Source organism: Apteryx mantelli, chromosome 3 (assembly GCF_036417845.1).
Source record: "Apteryx mantelli isolate bAptMan1 chromosome 3, bAptMan1.hap1, whole genome shotgun sequence".
Classification (NCBI taxonomy): Eukaryota; Metazoa; Chordata; class Aves; order Apterygiformes; family Apterygidae; genus Apteryx; species Apteryx mantelli.
Genome location: NC_089980.1, coordinates 15,716,635 through 15,735,917, shown reverse-complemented (window position 1 = coordinate 15,735,917; position 19,283 = coordinate 15,716,635). Strand labels below are relative to the sequence as shown.

At 37.0% G+C, this 19,283-nt stretch overlaps 2 protein-coding genes across 6 annotated transcripts in view; one reads left to right on the top strand and one right to left on the bottom strand.

The window, feature by feature from the left end:
* VRK2 (VRK serine/threonine kinase 2) overlaps positions 1–15,337 on the top strand; it is a 50,504-nt gene extending 35,167 nt beyond the window's left edge. For 3 of the 4 annotated variants that reach the window (XM_067292740.1, XM_067292741.1, XM_067292743.1), the window contains 5 exons: positions 3,160–3,218; positions 6,090–6,274; positions 10,776–10,949; positions 11,299–11,472; positions 15,095–15,337. In XM_067292740.1, the coding sequence (XP_067148841.1) occupies positions 3,160–3,218; positions 6,090–6,274; positions 10,776–10,949; positions 11,299–11,472; positions 15,095–15,337 (835 nt within the window). Of the gene's footprint in view, positions 1–3,159; positions 3,219–6,089; positions 6,275–10,775; positions 10,950–11,298; positions 11,473–12,358; positions 12,451–15,094 lie in introns of all 4 variants that reach the window. The other variant, XM_067292742.1, reaches the window with a different exon arrangement.
* A 16-nt stretch (positions 15,338–15,353) lies between these two features.
* The window catches only part of FANCL (FA complementation group L), a 43,160-nt gene continuing 39,230 nt past the window's right edge, over positions 15,354–19,283 (bottom strand). For both annotated transcript variants that reach the window (XM_067292744.1, XM_067292745.1), the window contains exons 9-14: positions 18,092–18,175; positions 17,394–17,439; positions 17,225–17,306; positions 16,305–16,421; positions 15,906–15,977; positions 15,354–15,436 (exon numbers count right to left, since the gene is read on the bottom strand). In XM_067292744.1, the coding sequence (XP_067148845.1) occupies positions 15,401–15,436; positions 15,906–15,977; positions 16,305–16,421; positions 17,225–17,306; positions 17,394–17,439; positions 18,092–18,175 (437 nt within the window). In that variant the 3' untranslated portion in view covers positions 15,354–15,400. The remainder of the gene's footprint in view (positions 15,437–15,905; positions 15,978–16,304; positions 16,422–17,224; positions 17,307–17,393; positions 17,440–18,091; positions 18,176–19,283) is intronic.

The window sequence follows — 19,283 nt, the reverse complement described above, 5'->3', positions numbered from 1 at the left end:
ACATGAAAGCTAAAACAATTTTCCTTAATTAAGAGAGATGTTAGAAGCTGTTAAAGATGCAAACTCTGTATGCATCTATACCGTTTTGCACATGTTTATGTATGTACTGCTGTGGAGATGTGATGATAAATGCACAATACACAGTCATTTCCTCCACTACATATCTTTTAATACTCTTTTTTTTTAAAGAAACAATGTTTGTGAACAAGAGTATGCCTGATACTGTGCATGTGGAAGGACGTTATAGACTTCCATTAAACTTCATGGGTGCTTGGTAGAGACCATGGTACAAAAGTCCCTTGAAAGTTTTCTTTCACATGTGCATTTAATTTATTTACCTTTCTATTTGATACCTATTTTTCAGATGTTTTCATGTAGGTTTTTTAATGCCATATAAGCTGACTGCCGTTATAAACATTTAAATACCAAAATAATAAAGAACTTGCTTAGAATCTTTTCTTTTTCCCAGCATGACTCATTAGAGCTTGCTAAAGCAACAGAGTGTATTAGTGTTTTCTTTCACTGCTTTCACAGTTGGGACTTGAGAGAGTTAATTGCATGTGGTACAGTGTAGCCTGTAGAAGGATATACAGAAGAGTAGTTATCCATAAATGTAACATCACAATTGGAGAAAGCAGCAAACTTTTAAGTAGGGCAAGTCACAACAGAGGTACACAATAGGGATAGCTGATCCACAGAAATCAATCTGCAAATTCAGTGTGGCATCGGCTCTCAACAGAGAAAAAGGTTAGCCTGCAGACTGTGGATAATACAGATTGCATCTGTAAATGTTGACATCGTATGTTATGTTTAATATTTCTCCTTTAGAAGTTCTGATCATTACACAACCCCCTGCAAGGTAACACTTATACAATTCAATGTTAAATCAATTTAATCAATCAAGCTGCTTCACTAATTCTTCCCTTGCAGTTAACCCTTATATTGCTCGTATTTCCAGAAAGCCAACTAAAGAGATGATTAGGAGGAAATGCACAGAAAATGATACAGATTCCATTTAGCAGAAATATCCTCTTAGCATAATAAATTATGTTCCTTGGCATTAGATGATTTGCCCAGGTCATTCCCTTTTACTTAACCTGATTTTTCTGTGCCTATACTGTTTTAGAAGGCCAGAAGCAGGTGTCAGGATACATGTACATAGCCAGTTGCTTGCAAGTGGGTAAGTACATTACCAGCACAGGCAGGTCCCTTCTAAGCACTCCAGTCCTTTGCTGTGGAGACTGTACGATTGTGATGAGGAAGGGACTAGGACAGCTGGAAGGTGGAGTGCAGTTGAAAAGCAGAAGCCAGAACGGGACCTCCAATTCTGTTGTTTACCATTTACCTCTCCTCCTTCCCCTATGATTTCTTAAGTCATTCTTTCTAGATGAAACTAGAAGCAGTCGGGTGTTGAGGCAACTGTACTAAAGCATTGGGCATTGGAAAGGCAATATTTAAGGATTTCTGCTGGTAAACTTGATTTCAGAAGTTCTCATGTCGTTCCATAATTGGAGGGGATGCTCCATTTGAGTTAGGATTTTCAATTTTGGGAAAATGAAATACATTTAAATGTACACATTTTCCCTTAATTTAGCTTGGATTCTATTTCTGAGGCTAAAAAACAACTCCTGGTCAGACCAAAGGTCCATGTAGCCTAATACCCTGTTTTGGGGAACGGTCAAGAGTGGAAGGTCTTGAGAAGAATACAAGAGGAGCTCAATTACCCTTCTCATAAACCATGTGATTATTGCAATATTTGAGATTACTTTTGTGTTTATTATATGGGAAAATGAAATCACTGTAGTATAAAGATGTACATTCCAAGTAACTACATGTTAAATAATCCCATTCCCCTTTGCACTTGTTACAAAATACAAAAACTGCATAGGGGGCTTTACAGGGTATTTTTCATGGACCCAAACTTTGCGGTGTCCCTCAGTTACCACAAAAGTAGGTCTTGGGACAAGGCATACTCAGTGGACTTGATTCTGCATATTTCTCCTGTTGGCAGAACTTGGCTGAAATTAAGGTGTGGATGAAGCCAGTGTGTACCAAACGAATTAAATTGAAATGGCTGGCTAACCAGGTTATGGAATCGAAGGCTATTAGCTTAGGTCCTCCAATTTTATGCATTTGAGAACACATCCTGTTACTGGTGGATGGAGCTTTATGATTCCTTTAAACAAGGAAAACGTGGGATTTTGAGTCTAAATAGTAAGTGGGAGGAGGAGAAAAAACTCTGTACATTTGTATACTTCTACAGCTGTGCAAAACACAAAGCAGATACTCTCGTGCGTTCTTTGCCTCATAAAAATGTAGATACATTTAGACCACAAATAATACTTCAGTAATGTTGCATCTTCAAAAAAATGAAGACCTATGGTGCCACAGTGACACTACGTAACTTAAGTTGTATCCTATAATTGTGTTAACAGCTAGACTGAACTAAGAGATTTCATTCCCTCAGAGCAAGGGGGCTTGTGCTGCTGCAGGATCCTATATGTGCTAGAAAAGCACTGCAATTCACATCTGCTCTAAGATGAGAGGTACCGTTACTTCATCTGTTTTTTAGGACATGTTTTTTTCTGAGCTGCAGTGTACTGGGCTATCTCTGGTTTTGAACAGATAGAAAGTAGATCTGTGGTCCTGCATCTTCAGTTTATAAAGCTGGATTTGTGGCTGCTTAACCTCCCTCTCTCCCTTTCTCCCTGCCTTGCCTGTTTGTAATATTGACAGCCATCACCCAGCTGCTCATGAGCAATATGGCAGAAAGAATCTGATGTTAAATGACTACTAGGCAGACCAGAACCGCTTCTTAAATTTCAAAAAGCAAATATTAATCATTAAGCTGAAACCAGAACAAGCAATTTAAGCTCAAAGGGTTTTTTTTCTTTCTAGAAAACTTAAAACATCTGCAAAGAAAAACTTAATGCAAGTCTAGCTGTAAGTCTAGTCTTGCTGAAATCAGCAGCCTCCAAAGAGTTAAAAATATAGCTGGTAAGAGGAGACTTTTTTAAAAAAAAAGCAGTACTGTGAATCATTAGCTATCCCGGAGGTCCACTCCCTTTGGAATTGAGACTTGCTGTCTTCCCAGATCCCAAATGAAGGATCACCTGCTCCAGAACCACATTAAACTGCTGCATTCTCATGTTGTTTCAGACTTATGGATGAGCTCCCGCATTCAGTGACGGAATGGGATTCTTCTGGAAGCAAATGCAGTAAGTGTGCTTACAGTATGTACCATATAGCTCTTTAGTCTGCTATGAAAAATATTTAAATGCCTTACTCTGTTTTGGGGGAGCAGAAGAACAGTAAAAGTATTACAAAATTAACCAAGCCTTCTGTTAAAATAATGAACTTAATCACCAAGTCCTGCACCCTAAGGCAAATGGCCTGAGTCCATGCAGTATTACTGGGCTCTGATCTTAGGGCAAACCATAGTGTGCAAGCAGAAGTCATCCTTATGGGACCCCTTGAAATCACCCCTGCACACCAACCTTTGCAGTATCACAGTTGTCAATATAAGCATCCTAAAGATGAGGATGAGCACTGGGGCCAGACTGGCAGGTGAGCGCAGGCCAAGCGGAGTCTTCAGGGCAGCTTACAGGCTGCTGAGTATTCTCTGTGAGTGGTCTAGGTCTCCCATCCATCCTAGCTGAGCCTTTTCAGCCTTTCCCCTTGTTCTTCTCTAATGCCTGTTTGATTGACACTGTCACTGATGCGTTTTCTTGCTCCTGCCCTTTTTATCTGGTTTCTACCTTCTGTTTTTGTCTTGTATCACCTTCTTGATTTCTTATCTCATATCTGAGTCAGTTGCACCTAGACTTTCCTAATGCATGCCTCAGTTATTGCAAGCCTAGAGGGGCTACCTTGGGTCTCAGCTTCTCCCTTCCTCTTTTCCGCCCGTGCTCCTTTTTTAAGTCCTGTCCACATCCTCTCTCTCCTGCCCTAAACTTTCCTTCCTTTTCTGTCTTCCTGTGTTTAGCTGTTGCGTTAGTTAAGTCCTGAGAAGGCAGCTGCAACTTCTTTCCCGTAGATGGAAGAGCAGAGACCACGGATGAGGTTTCCATTGTTAGCTTCTTTCCTACAAGGTTAGGATGTCATTCTTGCCGGATACTGGAGTACAAGTTTGGTGGTGGTAGTGGGCTTTAAATCTGGGGAAGAAGGGAATTAGTAAAGAAATGTCTGCATACACAGTGCTTGAAGATATATTCTGTATTAAATATGGTATTAAGATAACAGATAGTACAAAATACACCTACCTCATGAATGGATGCATTTGGGCCAGTTTTCTTTTATCCTGTTTGTGTAACATCTGGCAGTACAGTGGACTGGCTTTTGATATATATGTATGCAACAGAAGAATTCAGCCTGCAATATCTGTACTAGAGCTATATTTAGCTGATAACATGGTACTTATGTAATACTTACTGTGAGATTATATACGTCAGACTCATTAATTCAGAGCATAATTTAATTGAAGTCATAGTTCTGTTGACTTTAGTGGAACTGGATCAGACCATGTATAAGCTTATTACATTTTAAGCAATTTTAGCTTGAAGGGTTGTTTACTGCAAGAAGAGAAGGTAAATTTCTGGTCCTTGTTGAATGCTGGTGATTCTACAATACATGATTCTATAGCCAAGATACTTAATGCTTTATTGCAGGAATTTTTTTTTCCTGCTACTTTCCTGTATTAGCCCATAAACAATTACTAAGTAGATGATGCAGACATTAGGGCTAGATTTTCAGCCCTTGCAAGTGGTAGTACAAAAATCTTGATCCATCTCGTCTGTGGTGCGTGCCATATAGTGACGTATCTGAGCGCAGTCAGATTGCACCTGGACTTTCATGACCATCTCTTCATTGTTGCTCTGTGCCTAGAGGCTAGCTTGAGCCGCTGAGTTCAACCTGAACTCTTGTGCCTGAAATGCTGCCTTTACTGTTAATGTTCCCACCAGAATTCTGGAAAAAGGGGACTGCCAGCACAAGGGCCTCCTTTGACCACTGTTTTTTACATAATTTCTTCATTAAATGAGAATGCTATCCCTGCAGGAGAGAACTGAATCTAGTACTGGCATATCAGATCTTAGCTCTGTGTAATCCAAGATTTTAGGAAACAGTGACTATCTTAGAAATGTAAGTATCTGGAAATAGTAAGCACCTGTCTACAAAGGTTTATTGCATAGTATATTAAGAGTTTAAAAAAACAAATGAATGTATGGTTTGGCTTGTCCTATGTTTCCTGCACTGAAATAGTACAAAAGTAACCCAGAGAAAAAACCTTTTGGTTTAGGGAAAACACTGAGCTTCCCTCAAAGGCAGTATCTATTTTTGATCTATTCACTTATTTCCATGAAATTTGTGTATTTGAACTTTTGGAATGCTGGTGTATTACATAAGATACATTCACAATGTACATGCATATTTAATAAAACTTTACTTATGGACTATAACAGATGTTTTTTCTCCACACATTTTTCCTAATAGTATTATTTCTGCCCTTTCAGCAGCTTCCCTGTCTCTAGAAGTACTCAGTAGTGATAGCAAAATAATGCTGTTATTAGGCTGTATTAGAACTTACTCTCAAAAACAATATATGTCCAAGTATTAGATGTAAAAAATAATAATAATAATAAAAAAATTTTGCTTTTCTCCAAAGCATTCAAGGTACAATATCTATGCTAATTAAAATACTGTTTTTGAGAGTATTCAATATTTAAAAGGATAGTATGATCTATCAAATATAAAATGCTTCTATTTTAGAATGAACTGTGAATATTTGTCAATAAAATATTTTGATTAACTTTTATACTTGTGGACTAGCTTTCAGTAGCATACAAATTAGTGCATTTCTATAACAAGACATAGCACTTAAAGGTTAGCTGGTTTATCCAAATCTTATGTTTTTGCTTTTCCCATTTCAAAAAGACAAGATACTGTCAGTTCTACATTTTGAATGTTGTCTTCAGCTGAAATTTTGTCATCTTGTTTGGCAGTGTAGCATTGGCATCCATTTTGGAATTAAAACCTTTCTAAAGTTCTAGGTTTACACCAAGTGAAACTTACATTTAAAATATGCTCCACAGGTGAAATATCCAAGTTTCTGGCATGTGTTTATGGATTAGCTTATGATGAAAAGCCAAAGTATCAAGTGCTAAAGAAAATCCTGCTGGATGGACTAGAGTCAAGTGGAACTCGCTACGATGGCCCTCTGGAATTTTCCACCGCAGGATGCAGTGGACTAAATCATTGTGCTTCTAAAATGTCAAAAGTAAGTAAGACAGTTCTGGGATTGTCTTCTGAAATCTCCTGCTGGGTGGTTGTCTCTCCTTTTGTAAAAGAAGAAACAGTTTAAGATCTCAAAATGAGACTGACGCAGCAGTTCTTTTGCCTTAAATACACCATGTTTGTTAATTCCTGTTTCCCCTGGCTTTGCTAAATAGTGGGATGTCAAACCTTAAGGAGGAAGAACTGTCATGAGTCCTTTTGACCTACAGCCTCTCACTTCAAAGTAGTAGGTCTGTGGAGAATCATGTACTTTCAGGATAATGGGGAAGTCAAGGACTTTGTTCACTAACTTCTTGAAGACAAGCCTGAATGCCAGGTTTTTCTTTCTGACCAGATTAAAAGCAAAGTTGCCATTATTAGTGAAAGCATTTAATTCATTTTCTTGCTTTTAGACTGTTCTTTGTCATTTGCCTTTATATTCTTACAGCCACTAATCTGAGGGATGTATTATTCTAGGATTTAACTGTTTTATTGGTATGTAGTGCTATATGATGTACTAACAGAGTTTTAAAGCTGACAGCTATCATGTTATGTTTTCCCTTTGTATTTTTAAGTCTGAAACTATACAGTTAATAAAACCTCGTTTTAATAAGTGGAGATTGATGTAATTAGCAGCCTTACTGGACCTGCTGTGAAATGTCAGTCCCATAATACCTCTGCCTTGAGACTACCCATATGCAAAAGCCCTGCTTCTTCCTCTGATGCGTGTTCAATAAGGCAGGGTCAGGGTACCATTCATTTTTAATATTTCTTATGAACTTTGGACCATCACAAGTGTACGTGAGCCAAGAATGCAGGATGCAAACTAATGTGACTGATAGGCTGCTAGATGAATGGTGATTCAAGTATCAGTGCACAGATGGTTCTGATTTGCTGAGTTTTGTAGCTGCTGCAACTGAAGACATAAAATATCCTTCTAGTCATAAATTAGCTCTTTGGAAGCAAAACCTTGGCACCAGAGCTTTACAACCTTCAATTAGTAGGGAAAGAAGTATTTGAATGACTGTGGTATTGACATCTGTAGGCCTGCATAGTAATCATTCCTAATAGAAGAGAATATCTGTTTGAGGGGGTTTTGCATGGCTAATTAACCACCAGTGAGAATATGTAATTTTTTCATGATCTCCTGATTGTCACCTTTCTCTCATGATACAATTACGTTTTATTGTAGCAAGTGCCTCACAAACCAATTGTCAGCACTATTTACGTATTACAGAAGGCAGAACAAAAGTTCATGTTTAATAAAAAGCCACTGGATTTTGATCTTGGTAATTAGAGATACTTATTTTAGCAATTTTATTGACTTGTGTTATCATTTTTTTTCATTTAATAAAACCAAAAGCTATTTCAGTGTCAGTACTTCCCTTGCTATGATGGTCACCACTTAATCTCCACTAATTTGAGAAGCTTTATTTTTATTTATTTTTTTTTAAGTTCGTACAGTTTTTTGAACTTAATTGAAATATCAAGTAGTTGTTAACTTACCCAACTGATCAGGTTGGATTTCCAATTCACAAGAATGCTTGATTACTTAGAATCAGATACTGAATAGTAAATCTAATTTTTTTCCCATTTGTGAACAGAACAGAATGCATAACCTGTCATAAAAAAGATGCTGAACCAACTGTGTGAAGATTAATCCCTTTGCTTTTTTTAATAACTAAATGTCTGCTTAAAAAACAGTAAGATGTAACAGGTGATAGGAAAAATTGCAGATAATCTGGAAATATCAAAATTAGAATTTTACTCCAAGTTTCATATATAAACCTGAAATTTAAAAGGAAAATCATTCTGATGTTTGAAAAAACCATCATTCTTACATAGTCATACACACACTTTTAGATTATTAGTGAAAACTAAATAGCTAGATTGTTGGACTAAAGATTTATTTTACTGATTGGCTCTGATCAATTCACTGATTGAAAGGAATGTGTTTTGTTAATTTTATCTCTGAGCCTCAAAGCACAACACTTTCTGATTCGTTCAGGTATTTTGCCTGGCCTAAACCTTGGCCTAAAATAGTATAGTGGCATAAAGGATGGATGCTGAACTTTCAGATTGTAAGAGTTGTTGTAGCACTTGCTGTTTGCAATCGCACAACCCCACTTAAAAATCCACGAGTGAGAAGTGTCAGTTATCCCCCCTTTTGTTCCTTAGGCCGAAGCAGAATTATTTTTGATGGCCAATAACAAGATCGGAGAGAGCCTGCAAATTACTAGATCTAGGCACCTAACATCACTTTTTTAGAGAGATTTTTTTCATGTTGACTCTCTTGCTTCTTGGAATAGTTAGAATGCTCCAGCAGTAACCTGCTTTTGCAGTATGTTTCTTTAGCTAGTTTTGCTTACTGGGAAGAGTTTCCTGTCACATTCACTGCAAAACAGCTACAGAAAGATTTCTAGGGTTATTCAATAGACTTGAGGAGCACTTTAATGAAGCTTCTTTACTAGTCTGAATGGAGAGAAAAATGCAAGTAGAGCAGATAACTGAATTTTCTTTAAATCTATTGCCATTTTCAGAAAAACCTGATTTTCAGTCTGTGGCTACTGGCCTTGGAGTATATTCAAGGCCTAGTGTGCTTTGGTGCTACAGTCCTGAAAGTGTTCATTGACAGAAAAGCACTTCCCACTGCATCTCTTCATTGCACTGTCTGTAGTTATCTTAGGTTTGACTCTTTTCATCTCTGCCCCTCGCATTCCCTTTTCCACCTCTCCTTTTATTCACCAAACACTTCTCCTATTAAAGAGAGAACCTAAGAGTAGTAGGAGCCACTACAAACAATCCACTGTTGCCTCACTTGAGCAAGATCTGACTTAGGTGACCTTTGTGACTCCACCTGTACCAGTTTGGTACAGGAAAGAGATGATCTCTGTGAATTCCCTTCTGAAGACCAGTAAACACCCATAGGTACCAGGAAGCAGATCCTGTAACACGAGTTCCTTGCAGATGATGTCAAGAGGAACTGCTGCAGATCGTGTACTTCAGGATACAGCTCCCTGTATAGTACGTGAATCTAATCTTGACGTGACATAAAAGGAATAACGGTGGTTACGTCCTGGCTCTTTGTTTCAGTTGCACACCAAACACAGATGATAAAACACGGAGTTATTTCTCAAATTTGTTTACCAGTTTTTGGCACTGGATAAATCTTTCAGCTTTTTCACCTACAGTGAAAGTGCTAGGATTATGGCCAAATGAAATAGGGTAAAGCCAGCTGACTAGCTGCTAGATTTTGTACATTTCATTTAAAAAAAAAAATTTACATCAATACCGACTTGTAGTTTTTATTAGTATAGAATATGGTAATCTTTAGGCATAGAGTAAATATTTTCAGAAATGCTGTAAGTCTTGTTTTGAAAATGCTTCAGTCATTTAAAGCATGTACCTGATGTGAAGATGCTGTGAAGAGTTACTGGAGTTAGCTGTCAACAAGACTATCAGTTCTTGCACGATGCAGTACAGTGCTATGCAGAGAAAACAGCTTGGGCCCCAGAATTCAGATAACTGTCAGTGTGGCACTGAAGCTCACCTAACTAATTCCGTTTCTCAAGGCTATCTACAATGTTATGTCCTGAGTTAGACTGTTTGAAACTAGCTTCAGTTACTCAAAACAGATGCACCTTTATGTTTCTAAACATTAATAATTTTCACAGAGTAAAACTATGGATTATATTCTTAAAAGCCCTTTTGGATTAAACAATAGATACAAGTGCCCACTAGCATTTTCAACAGTATTTAGTTTGTGCAATTTCTATCTCCTGTATGCATTTAATTTGCAGTACAAAAAGGAAGCTTATTACTTCATTTTTAGCTGCTACATTCAGATGCAGCTGCTGCATAGAGGACCATATGCAAACATTACAGTTACAGAGTTATTAGTGTGCCAGAAGTACCAAAGGCATGTGGCATACAGCCTGTGTTTTGGCTACATTTGTCTTCCAAGTTATAAAAGCCAAAAACAGACATCATTTGATACTTAGTGCTTACAGCAGCACTGGAAAAGAACTTGCATTAACTCATGCAACTATTCAGAGCATATTCCCCATTACATTTTAGAAGACTGTAAAAGAATATAAGACTTCATTCCTAAATTAGATTACCTGAGTCTGAGGACTTAGTGATTATCTTGTTTTAGACAGTTTTGCATTTGACTCATTCCAGTGATAAGGAATGTTTTCCGCTCTCCTGAATAACGATACAAACAGTGATGTATTGGCATTGTTCCCATTAAAGGTTATTAATTAAGGTTTTCAGATTTGTAACTCTGAGTTTATTTTGTAGCATTCTTCCCAAATACAGCATAGCTCTTTGTACTGTTTGAAGAAAATATTTAATGATAATTAAAATGCTAAAAACAATTCTTTTCAGAGCGATTGTTTAATCTTACTCTCATTTTACATTTTTGGTACTGAACTTAAAACATTCCTCTTTGTGAAACACTGAGGGATTTTTACTATACAGAATTGTTTACTGTACATCAACAGGTCCGCTTACCAAAGCCAATGCCAAAACCAGTTCAACAGAAGCAAAAAAGGATGGAAGGTGAAGAATATGTCTGTCAAAACAAAACCTGTACTGGAGTAACACACACACAACTCCAAGAAGAAGAAAAGCCAATTAAATTAAACACAACACTTCACCAAAGAGAGCCTCAGCAGGTGAGGATTTTGGCACTACAGTAATGCATGAAGTCCCCGGAGAGGCTATCTGTTTTATAGTTCAATGCCTGCCTTTTTGGGGTGGGGGAGTCCTTAAAAAAAAAAAAAAAGAAAAAAAGCCAACCCCTAAGTTGTAAACAACAGAAGTTGTCATATGCTTACTGGATTGTACTATTCCAAACCTAAAACTCATTTTCTTTTTTTGTAAAGCCTAGGTAATAAGTGCAAACAGGGCGCTAGCCTCACCTGTCTCAAACCTGACAGGTTCAAGGATTGGAATGGTACCTGTGACAATTGTGAACACTTGAATTTTTTTCAATATACAGAATTACTATCTGTATATCAACAGGTTCATGTACCAAAGCCTTCACCGAAACCAGTACAACAGAAGCTAAACAAGACGAAAGATGACGACTCTAACTGCCTAAGCAGGCCCCATGCTCGGATAACACGCAGCCAATTCCAGGCTGAAGAGAAGCCAATTAAATTGAACGACATGATTCAGCAGCCTGAACTGCAGAAGGTGAGGTTTCCGGTGCTACAGTAGAACAGACGTGACACACTGTGAAAGAAAGATCAGCTTTCTTAAAAATAAATACTTTTTTTTTTTTAAGGCTACAATAAATGTATGCAAACTACGTTTGCTATAAACGGTACAAGTTGGTATATGTATATGCTTGAGCAGGGGGGTTGGACTAGATGATCTCCAAAGGTCCCTTCCAACCTTGACCATTCTATGATTCTGTGTAATAACAAAGAAAATACATGTTTGCTTGGTCATATTATTTCCAAACTAAAATTCATTTCAGTTTTTTCTATAGTTTGGTAGTAAAGGCACTGCGCTTTCAATATTGCAATGGTGTATCTGTCCAAGAGATAAAAGTATTGGGATGACAGTGGAAACAGTAGTCTCCTTTTATGGTCACTGTTGGTTTTTCTGGTAGAAACTTACTTCTTCAGTAGTTTCCTTTTCTAAGTAGTGGAAAACTTTATAGCACTCTTAATTGAGTAATTGAATTCTTAAACAGTAATCTTAAATTTTGACTTCTTAATCTGAGGATTTTAGAAGTTAACTCACTCAGCTCAACTAGTTTTGGTAATTACTGCATAAGAAGGTTGAATGAGTATATTCAGTCTTACTGTGCAACTGTACTTTCCTAGGGAATAAAAAACACATTCATCAAGGTTTTAGTAAAAATAATGCAGAATAAAGTTCATCTTAATAAACATAGTCTGTTCCTTCCTTTTCTTTCTGTGGGATTTAAATATATTTTAACATGGAAACTCTGCCCTGTTTGCTTCCTTAGTATAGAAAGAAATCATCATCATATAACTATTTATTAAGTACCAAAAAATGAAACTTTAAAAGGTAGCTTTATTATTAATCCAGAATTCTTTGCTTCAAGCAGTCTGCTGATCACTGCCTGGAGACTCCAGTACAAGGTAGGAGAGTGAAGCAGGAAAAGCACAGCTGTACCTGAGAGCATCAGGCAGTAAAGTGGTGAGCAGAACAATTTTTGGACATGTCTTGGCTGACAGGTAGACAAATTATGAAAAGTCTCTAGAGTCCTGACACACAGTAAAGAAAGACTGAAGGTAGCAAGTAAGACTTTGTTTTTGCATGAAGATATTCTAGTGCTACTTGATAGTCCTCAATTAGCAAATTAAAAAAATTAAACATATATTAAAATTAAACATTCCCCTCACCCCCTAAACTCTTCCTTCCTGTATACTTTCTACAAAAGCTACTTTAGTCTTAAGTAAGAGGTGGGTATAGAAAGAGAGCCGTATTTGGGTTTTCTACCAGCAAGGCAGGAAAAAGAGCCGATATCCTGGTACCTTCCCCTGTTCCACTTGAACAGCAGGCACACAGCATGGCTTGCAGATCTTGACACTGGAGAGTAGCTTGGGGGATCTGTGCTTCCCTCCTCTTTGGGGGAGGAAAAAAAAAGTACATTTTGCAGAAATGGGACCAATCATGGGTCTAGCATTTAGATTGTGTGTTTTGATTGTCTTTCTGAAGTAAAAGCCACTGTTCAATATAATTAATAATGCTGTGACTAAGTAGAATAGTTCTGTAGTACTCATCCAATATTATGCATAAAAGGGGAGAGTTAAAATGGATGTCAGATTAAAATTAAGATATTCAAATCTGGAGAAGGAAGAAAGGCCAGGATGTTGTTTTTTCTGTATTGCAGGCTTCCTGTTTATCCCTTTCCCATAATTTAGGGGATCAGTACAGGAAAGATAAAAAGGAAATTTTGGAGTACTGACATTAGGTAAATTAAGAGGAGTACTTCATGCACAAAGGGGGAAAAGAAACAAAGCTTAATGCAGCAACATTTTAAGTACCATATTGCATAAACAAAGGGAAAACAGAAAACAGTGTTTCATATATGTAGGTTGAGTACAACCATGGCAACCAAGGAACGTTTCCTTCAAACTCTAATAAGAATATGTGATGTAGAACAGAGGGAAGTCTTTTTGGTAGCATTTTGAAAGAACAAAAGAGGAACCAGGTTTGATGGACCAAAATTGGTTGCAAGAATGTGCATGTGACCTCACTGAAGGCAGGGTAAGCATTAGCACAAGCGGTCTGGAGTGGTTGGGGACTGGGTAATGCTGGCCTGGGAGAAGGATACTGTACCTGCCCCAGCAACTAGACGCCGTGCATGTCATGCATACCCCAGGGAGCAATTCCAAACACTTAGGTTAGGCAGCTGCCCAGAGAAGTTCACAGCAGGCGCCTCACTGCAGCTTAGACAGTTAGTTAGATGGGATGACCACTCTTGTTGCCATTAATAGATGATGCAGCTAAAGGACTGAACCCAGAATGTGGAGAGAGAGTTGTACTCTTCCTCGTCTCTCTCTTGAGGGAAGCCCATCCAGAAAAACATCACCCAGCTGGGACAGTGACAGGATGAGAAGAAAGACTTACAAGCGGGTCTGCTTAGTAAGGCAGCTGGAAAGCAGTTACAGTCTAGGTATAAAAGAAAAGGAGAAACATTTCTATGCTGAAAAGGAAATACCTGAATGAGAAGAGTGAGAGAATAAGAGTAGGACAGTTGTGAAAGACCTGACAGCTAGCAAAATGCAAGAGAGAAAATAAGGAAGTCATAGTAACATATAAAAAAGAATGGGGAAACAAACAAACAAAAAAGCAGAGAAGAAAAAACCTTACAAGCTGCCCTTATGCTGGACATCATAGTATCATTTCTATATGGCAGTGCCTGTTTTTCATTACAGGAAAATAAACTGACACACCTGTATGTCACTAATCTGAAAGAGGAATAAAGCACTTTGATAGGACACAAAATTCCAATTAGATAAATACAATTTAGGTCATGAATTTTCACCAAGAAAACTATATTGCTAGAGTTGAAAGTACATGGGATGTATTCAGAAATATAACATAGTGTGAATGAAATCATGGAATGAAAACTAAAGTTAGAAATTTATCTAAGAGAGAGTAAAATATATGGTAAAAGGGGGGTTTTGAAGTCTTGGATATATAAGAAACAGAATTGTGGGTGTTTCGGGGCTTCATTTCAGAGAATGAAGATCAGAAGGTAAGCTAGGGATGCCATTGCTCCTGAAGACTTAAAAAAAAAAAAAAAAAGGAAAAAAAAGAAAACAAAACTAACCAAGGATAACAAAAAACACATTAATAGCATATTTTTACAATCTGTAATGAATCAGATCAGCTTCACTATGAAATGCAAGAACTTCATACAACACTTACACAAATTGAAACAGCAAATCAAACTTCTGAGTACTGTCTAGGTTTCCAGGTTAAAATTTATTAGCAAGAACACTGTAAATACTTTATGTATTAACACTGTTGGGAACAAAAGCTAAAGATACAGAGGAACATCAGTTTTTGACTTCAGTAAATAAATATGGAGTATTGCTGTTTCAAAGGCTGAATCATAATACATTTAAAAGGAATAATCCTGACTAAATTCATGCAAATTCCAGAGTTAAGACCTTGTCGAAACCACATTGCCTTCTCAGGGATAACTTTATTATCTAGATGCCATCTTTGGTATCTTTGTTTTTCTGATTCAGCTCTCACTCACTCAAATACTAAGTTTTTTGTTTGTTTGTGTGTGTTTTTTTTTTTTTTTTTTTTTTTAAACCTGCAGAGACACACTGGAAGAGAATTACCACAACTCCACCCTCAAGCAGTATTCTGGGAAGCCAAAAAGAAACAAGATCAACACTTAACTACAGATGATCTCGTATCTTTGCAAGAAACCAGTTTTGACATTACTAGTTCTTGTATATCCACTAGATTTAGGCTTGCATTTACTACAGAAATATACTGCTACAGTATAACTATACTTGTACTTCTGATATTAATATTACTTTCCTTGTATTTTCTTTGATGTGCCTGCTTCAAATGTCTTCAGTTTAAGTGCAGTGGTGTTCATATCAAACTGTTCTTTTTTTCAAAGTTTCTTCATGGAAGTCTTCAGTGTCAGGGGCTTGGAAAAGATTTTTGTAAAATATTACTGTAAATACATATCTTTTAAAAGCAAGTTCTATTAAACTTTAGAAATCTAAACAGAGTAAGTTACATATGCACTAAACTATTTTTATTAGGCTGTTTTGTACCATAAGTGTTGGGATTTTTTTTATTTTTATTTTTTGAAACTAGCCCTTTGATATAGCAACATTAAATATCATGCCACGATATTTTGTTATTCTAACATTCTGGTATCTTGATAATTCATTTCTAGACATCTTCAGGCTCTCAGTTTCAGCATATCTTTAGTTAAATTGTATACTGAATGTATGGGAATCTACCTCAAAACTCTTCCTTTCTTTATTCCACAAGATAAAGATAAAAGCCACAAATTCTATTTCAGGAAAGATTTTGTTATGATTTTTGCCTTTATCTAAGCTACTACCCACTGTTTAGTTCAATTGCATGTTTACATTATATTTCCTTACCTTATTACAATATGGACATTCACCAAAGATGACATTAAAACTCTGTCTGCTAGAAGGAAGACCTTGTAGCCACTGCAACACAAATCAGTGAATTAAAATTCACATTTGTTTTTTATCAAGTTTACAAATAGTCTATTCATCAGAGGTTTTTGCAAACAGCGTTCATTTGATAAATGAGGTGCATGTCTAGTTAGATTCTGTATAACCACAAATGGAGGCAGGTTCCTCTCCAGTGAGCTTACTTATGAATTGCAGGTTAGAAGACAAACAAATTGCTAGAAAAATACTGTGCTTCCTCAAAGGATTTTGCTTCATCTGAAATTTTAACTGTGCAGCACTTAGTTTCTGGGATCTGTAAGTAACAGCTAAGTGAGTTTGTCCCATTAATAACTCTCTTACCTCATACAGGCAAGCCTGATGAAAAGGCTGTCCACATCGGGGATCATCACACACTTGATCTGGAATAGTGCCATCAAGTCGATAGGCATAGCAGATTCCACAGTCCTTAGTAAAATCCTTAAAATACAACATGTTTTAGCTTAAGTAGAACTGAAAGGAAAAAAGAGGGCTGGTAACACAGAGAAATGTGTTTGGCCCTTTGCCTTTGGGTTTGCAGTTTTTATTGCTTAGAATTACTAAATATTTTTGCCTTCAAGTATATGTTTACATCATTATGAAGAGTAAGATTAGTTGTAAGATGTACAAGCCTTTGCTAGGTTTCTTTTATCCTCTCACGGAATTATGTTCAGTCTGACAAGCATTTAATACTCTTGGGCCTCAGTTTCTTTTTCTTTCTTAAAGACAATAATTTGTCAATACATTCGGACACTGGATACAAGACCTCACAGTCAGATACTAATTTAAAAATTTCACAAGTGAAAACCAAGTTAGTAATCCAGTGTTACAGCACTGTCAAAAATTAATTCCAAGTTTGTTTGAAATGCAGCAGTATTTGGATGGCCTCTTGTCCCCTCTAAGTAGCTCTACCTAATTAGAACTTTAAGTCATCAACATCCATAACAGAATGTTTGGATTTTCCACCTCTCATTAGCTACTCTGGAACTTCCTCTTTCCCTTTTAATAGCAGTAAGGCGATTAATAACAGGCTTCCCTATGAAGGCCACAGGAAAGTGTGCACCTCTAATCAAAGGTTAACAGGCTCTGACAATTGTTGCTCGAAGTTCAGAAGTCCTTATGACAATATATTAATCCAATTACCTCTCTTCTAAGTCTCTTATTTTTGCTGGCAGTTATAAAGTGACCATTTAAATTTTATTTATTCAGAAATAACGACTGATCGTTAACAAAAAGCAACTTACACTTTTTTCTAACACAGCACGAGATGGAAAATCAATTTCTAAGATGTCTTTCAAGTTTTGTAATAGGCTGATTTCTGGATCCCTGCAAGTGATGGGGGGAGGAAAAAGTCAACACTAGGAGCAGCAAATACAGTTTTAATTTCAGACATCTATGGTTAAGGATGCTTACCACAAGTGCATGTTGTTGTTCAGCTTAATTCTCAAAGGATTAACCACTGCAAACAATGTACATAAATAGTTATAACATCTTTAGGATCCCCCTTCTCCAGCCCTTCTTCTCCCAGTTCCACCTCTTACATTTCAGCACCAAAGAGGAAGATTTCTGTAAGTATTTAAGGCACCTAATTCAATGACTGCTTAGTGATTAGTTTTGGAAATTCATTACCCTTAACATTTAAAACTTCATACTATTGAAGATATGATCTCATTTCCCTTAAGGAGTTGGTAAAAAGCTGTGTGAAACAAAGTGAAATACTTCAGAAATACTTCCAAACATTATTAGGGCATGTCAGTGGGTTTTTTTAAACAAAACTATATTAAAAAAATAAACATGATTGGGTAATCAGTCATCTGTGTGAACATCTATAGGACACAGGGTTCCCCCTAAATTTTGCTAGGAAAGCACTGGGAAAATAATGCGACTCACAAATTAACACAACAAAAGGGCATGCCTTGAATTTAGCTTGGGGCGGGGGGGAAAAAAATCAATGTCTACTCTGTGAAACTCCCTTACACACAGATTCAGCTTAAGAATTTCTGGCTCTTTAAGTAAAGCTTATCCCCGGACACTGATACAGCTTAGACTAGTATCTGCTTACCAGAGATCAGATTATGAAAGAGAAACGAATGGTGTGTCTGCTGCCTTACCATGGTCTGCTCCAAGAAAATAACACTCAGGAAGCATGTTTGGATGCCTAGGATCTACCTCTATGTTTACTGAAACATTGTTCCCTGCAATGAGAAAACAAGTAAATGATTTGCAGTCACAGAGAGATGTTCAAGATCTATTTGAAAATTGAAACATTAACTTTTTTAACAGTTTTAAAATACTTAATTCAGGTTGTGTTTCATTACTACAAGTAATGAAAAAGTTGGCAAATATCTGAATTAATTGTACAAAATATCAGTATATACTAAGTATTTCTATTTCAATTTCAATAGACTGTCACGAAAAATAGCAAGTGATTAAAATATTTGCCAGTCTTTCTTACATTTCTGAGAGACTAGTCTTAACCTTAAGACTTCCATTTCTGAAAAATCAAACTCAAGCTACATGACACAATCAATTTGAAATCTTAGTGAAATTTTAAAATAGTACAGATGATGTTAATTCCTCATCATCTTTTATGGTCAAAAACAGGACAAAGACAATATTAAGCAGTAAAATCAACTAAATAAGTCCCCTCTACAGCGTACTCCTGGACTGAGCAAGCAATGGGGTATTTTTGAAACAGTAAGCTATATGCATTTTTATTTTAAAGGATAGCACATCATCAAATCATTCTCATAGGATTTGCTATTCAAAAGGGGGTAAACAGCTCAAAAGGTGTTCTGGAAGGTTTAAAACCTCACAGCAAATACTCTTCTAAATGAAAAGAACCCATCTTGTAAATGAAAGAACCCCTCAGTTTGTGAAATGAACAGGTGTGTAAAGCATGCTCTCTTGAAAGGAAAAGTAATATCCTTTAGTGTTCAAAGTGTCTTTCAAGGGCACCCCCCTCTCACATGTGCGCATTCTTTTTCACAAGAGATGACCTGGTTCCAGGATCTGAATTGCTTTTTGGATTGCCTGTTTCTCAGGACCATAGTTCCTGGGCAATCTCTCTCCTAGCCGGAAAAATCCACATCCTCGTGCTTAGAGTGGAAAAACCAAGTGGCCTGGAAGTGAATCCTGCCTGCGTTTTGACTAATACAATGAGAGTGAATGAAATTGGAAAGTTTACTCCTAACTGAAGATTATCTGTGACCCACGACAAAGGGCTCAGAGCTTTCCATCATCCTCCTGTGATGTGATGTGATGCGAGGAATCTTCTGAGGCTTCTCTTTCCTTTTCGTTGGT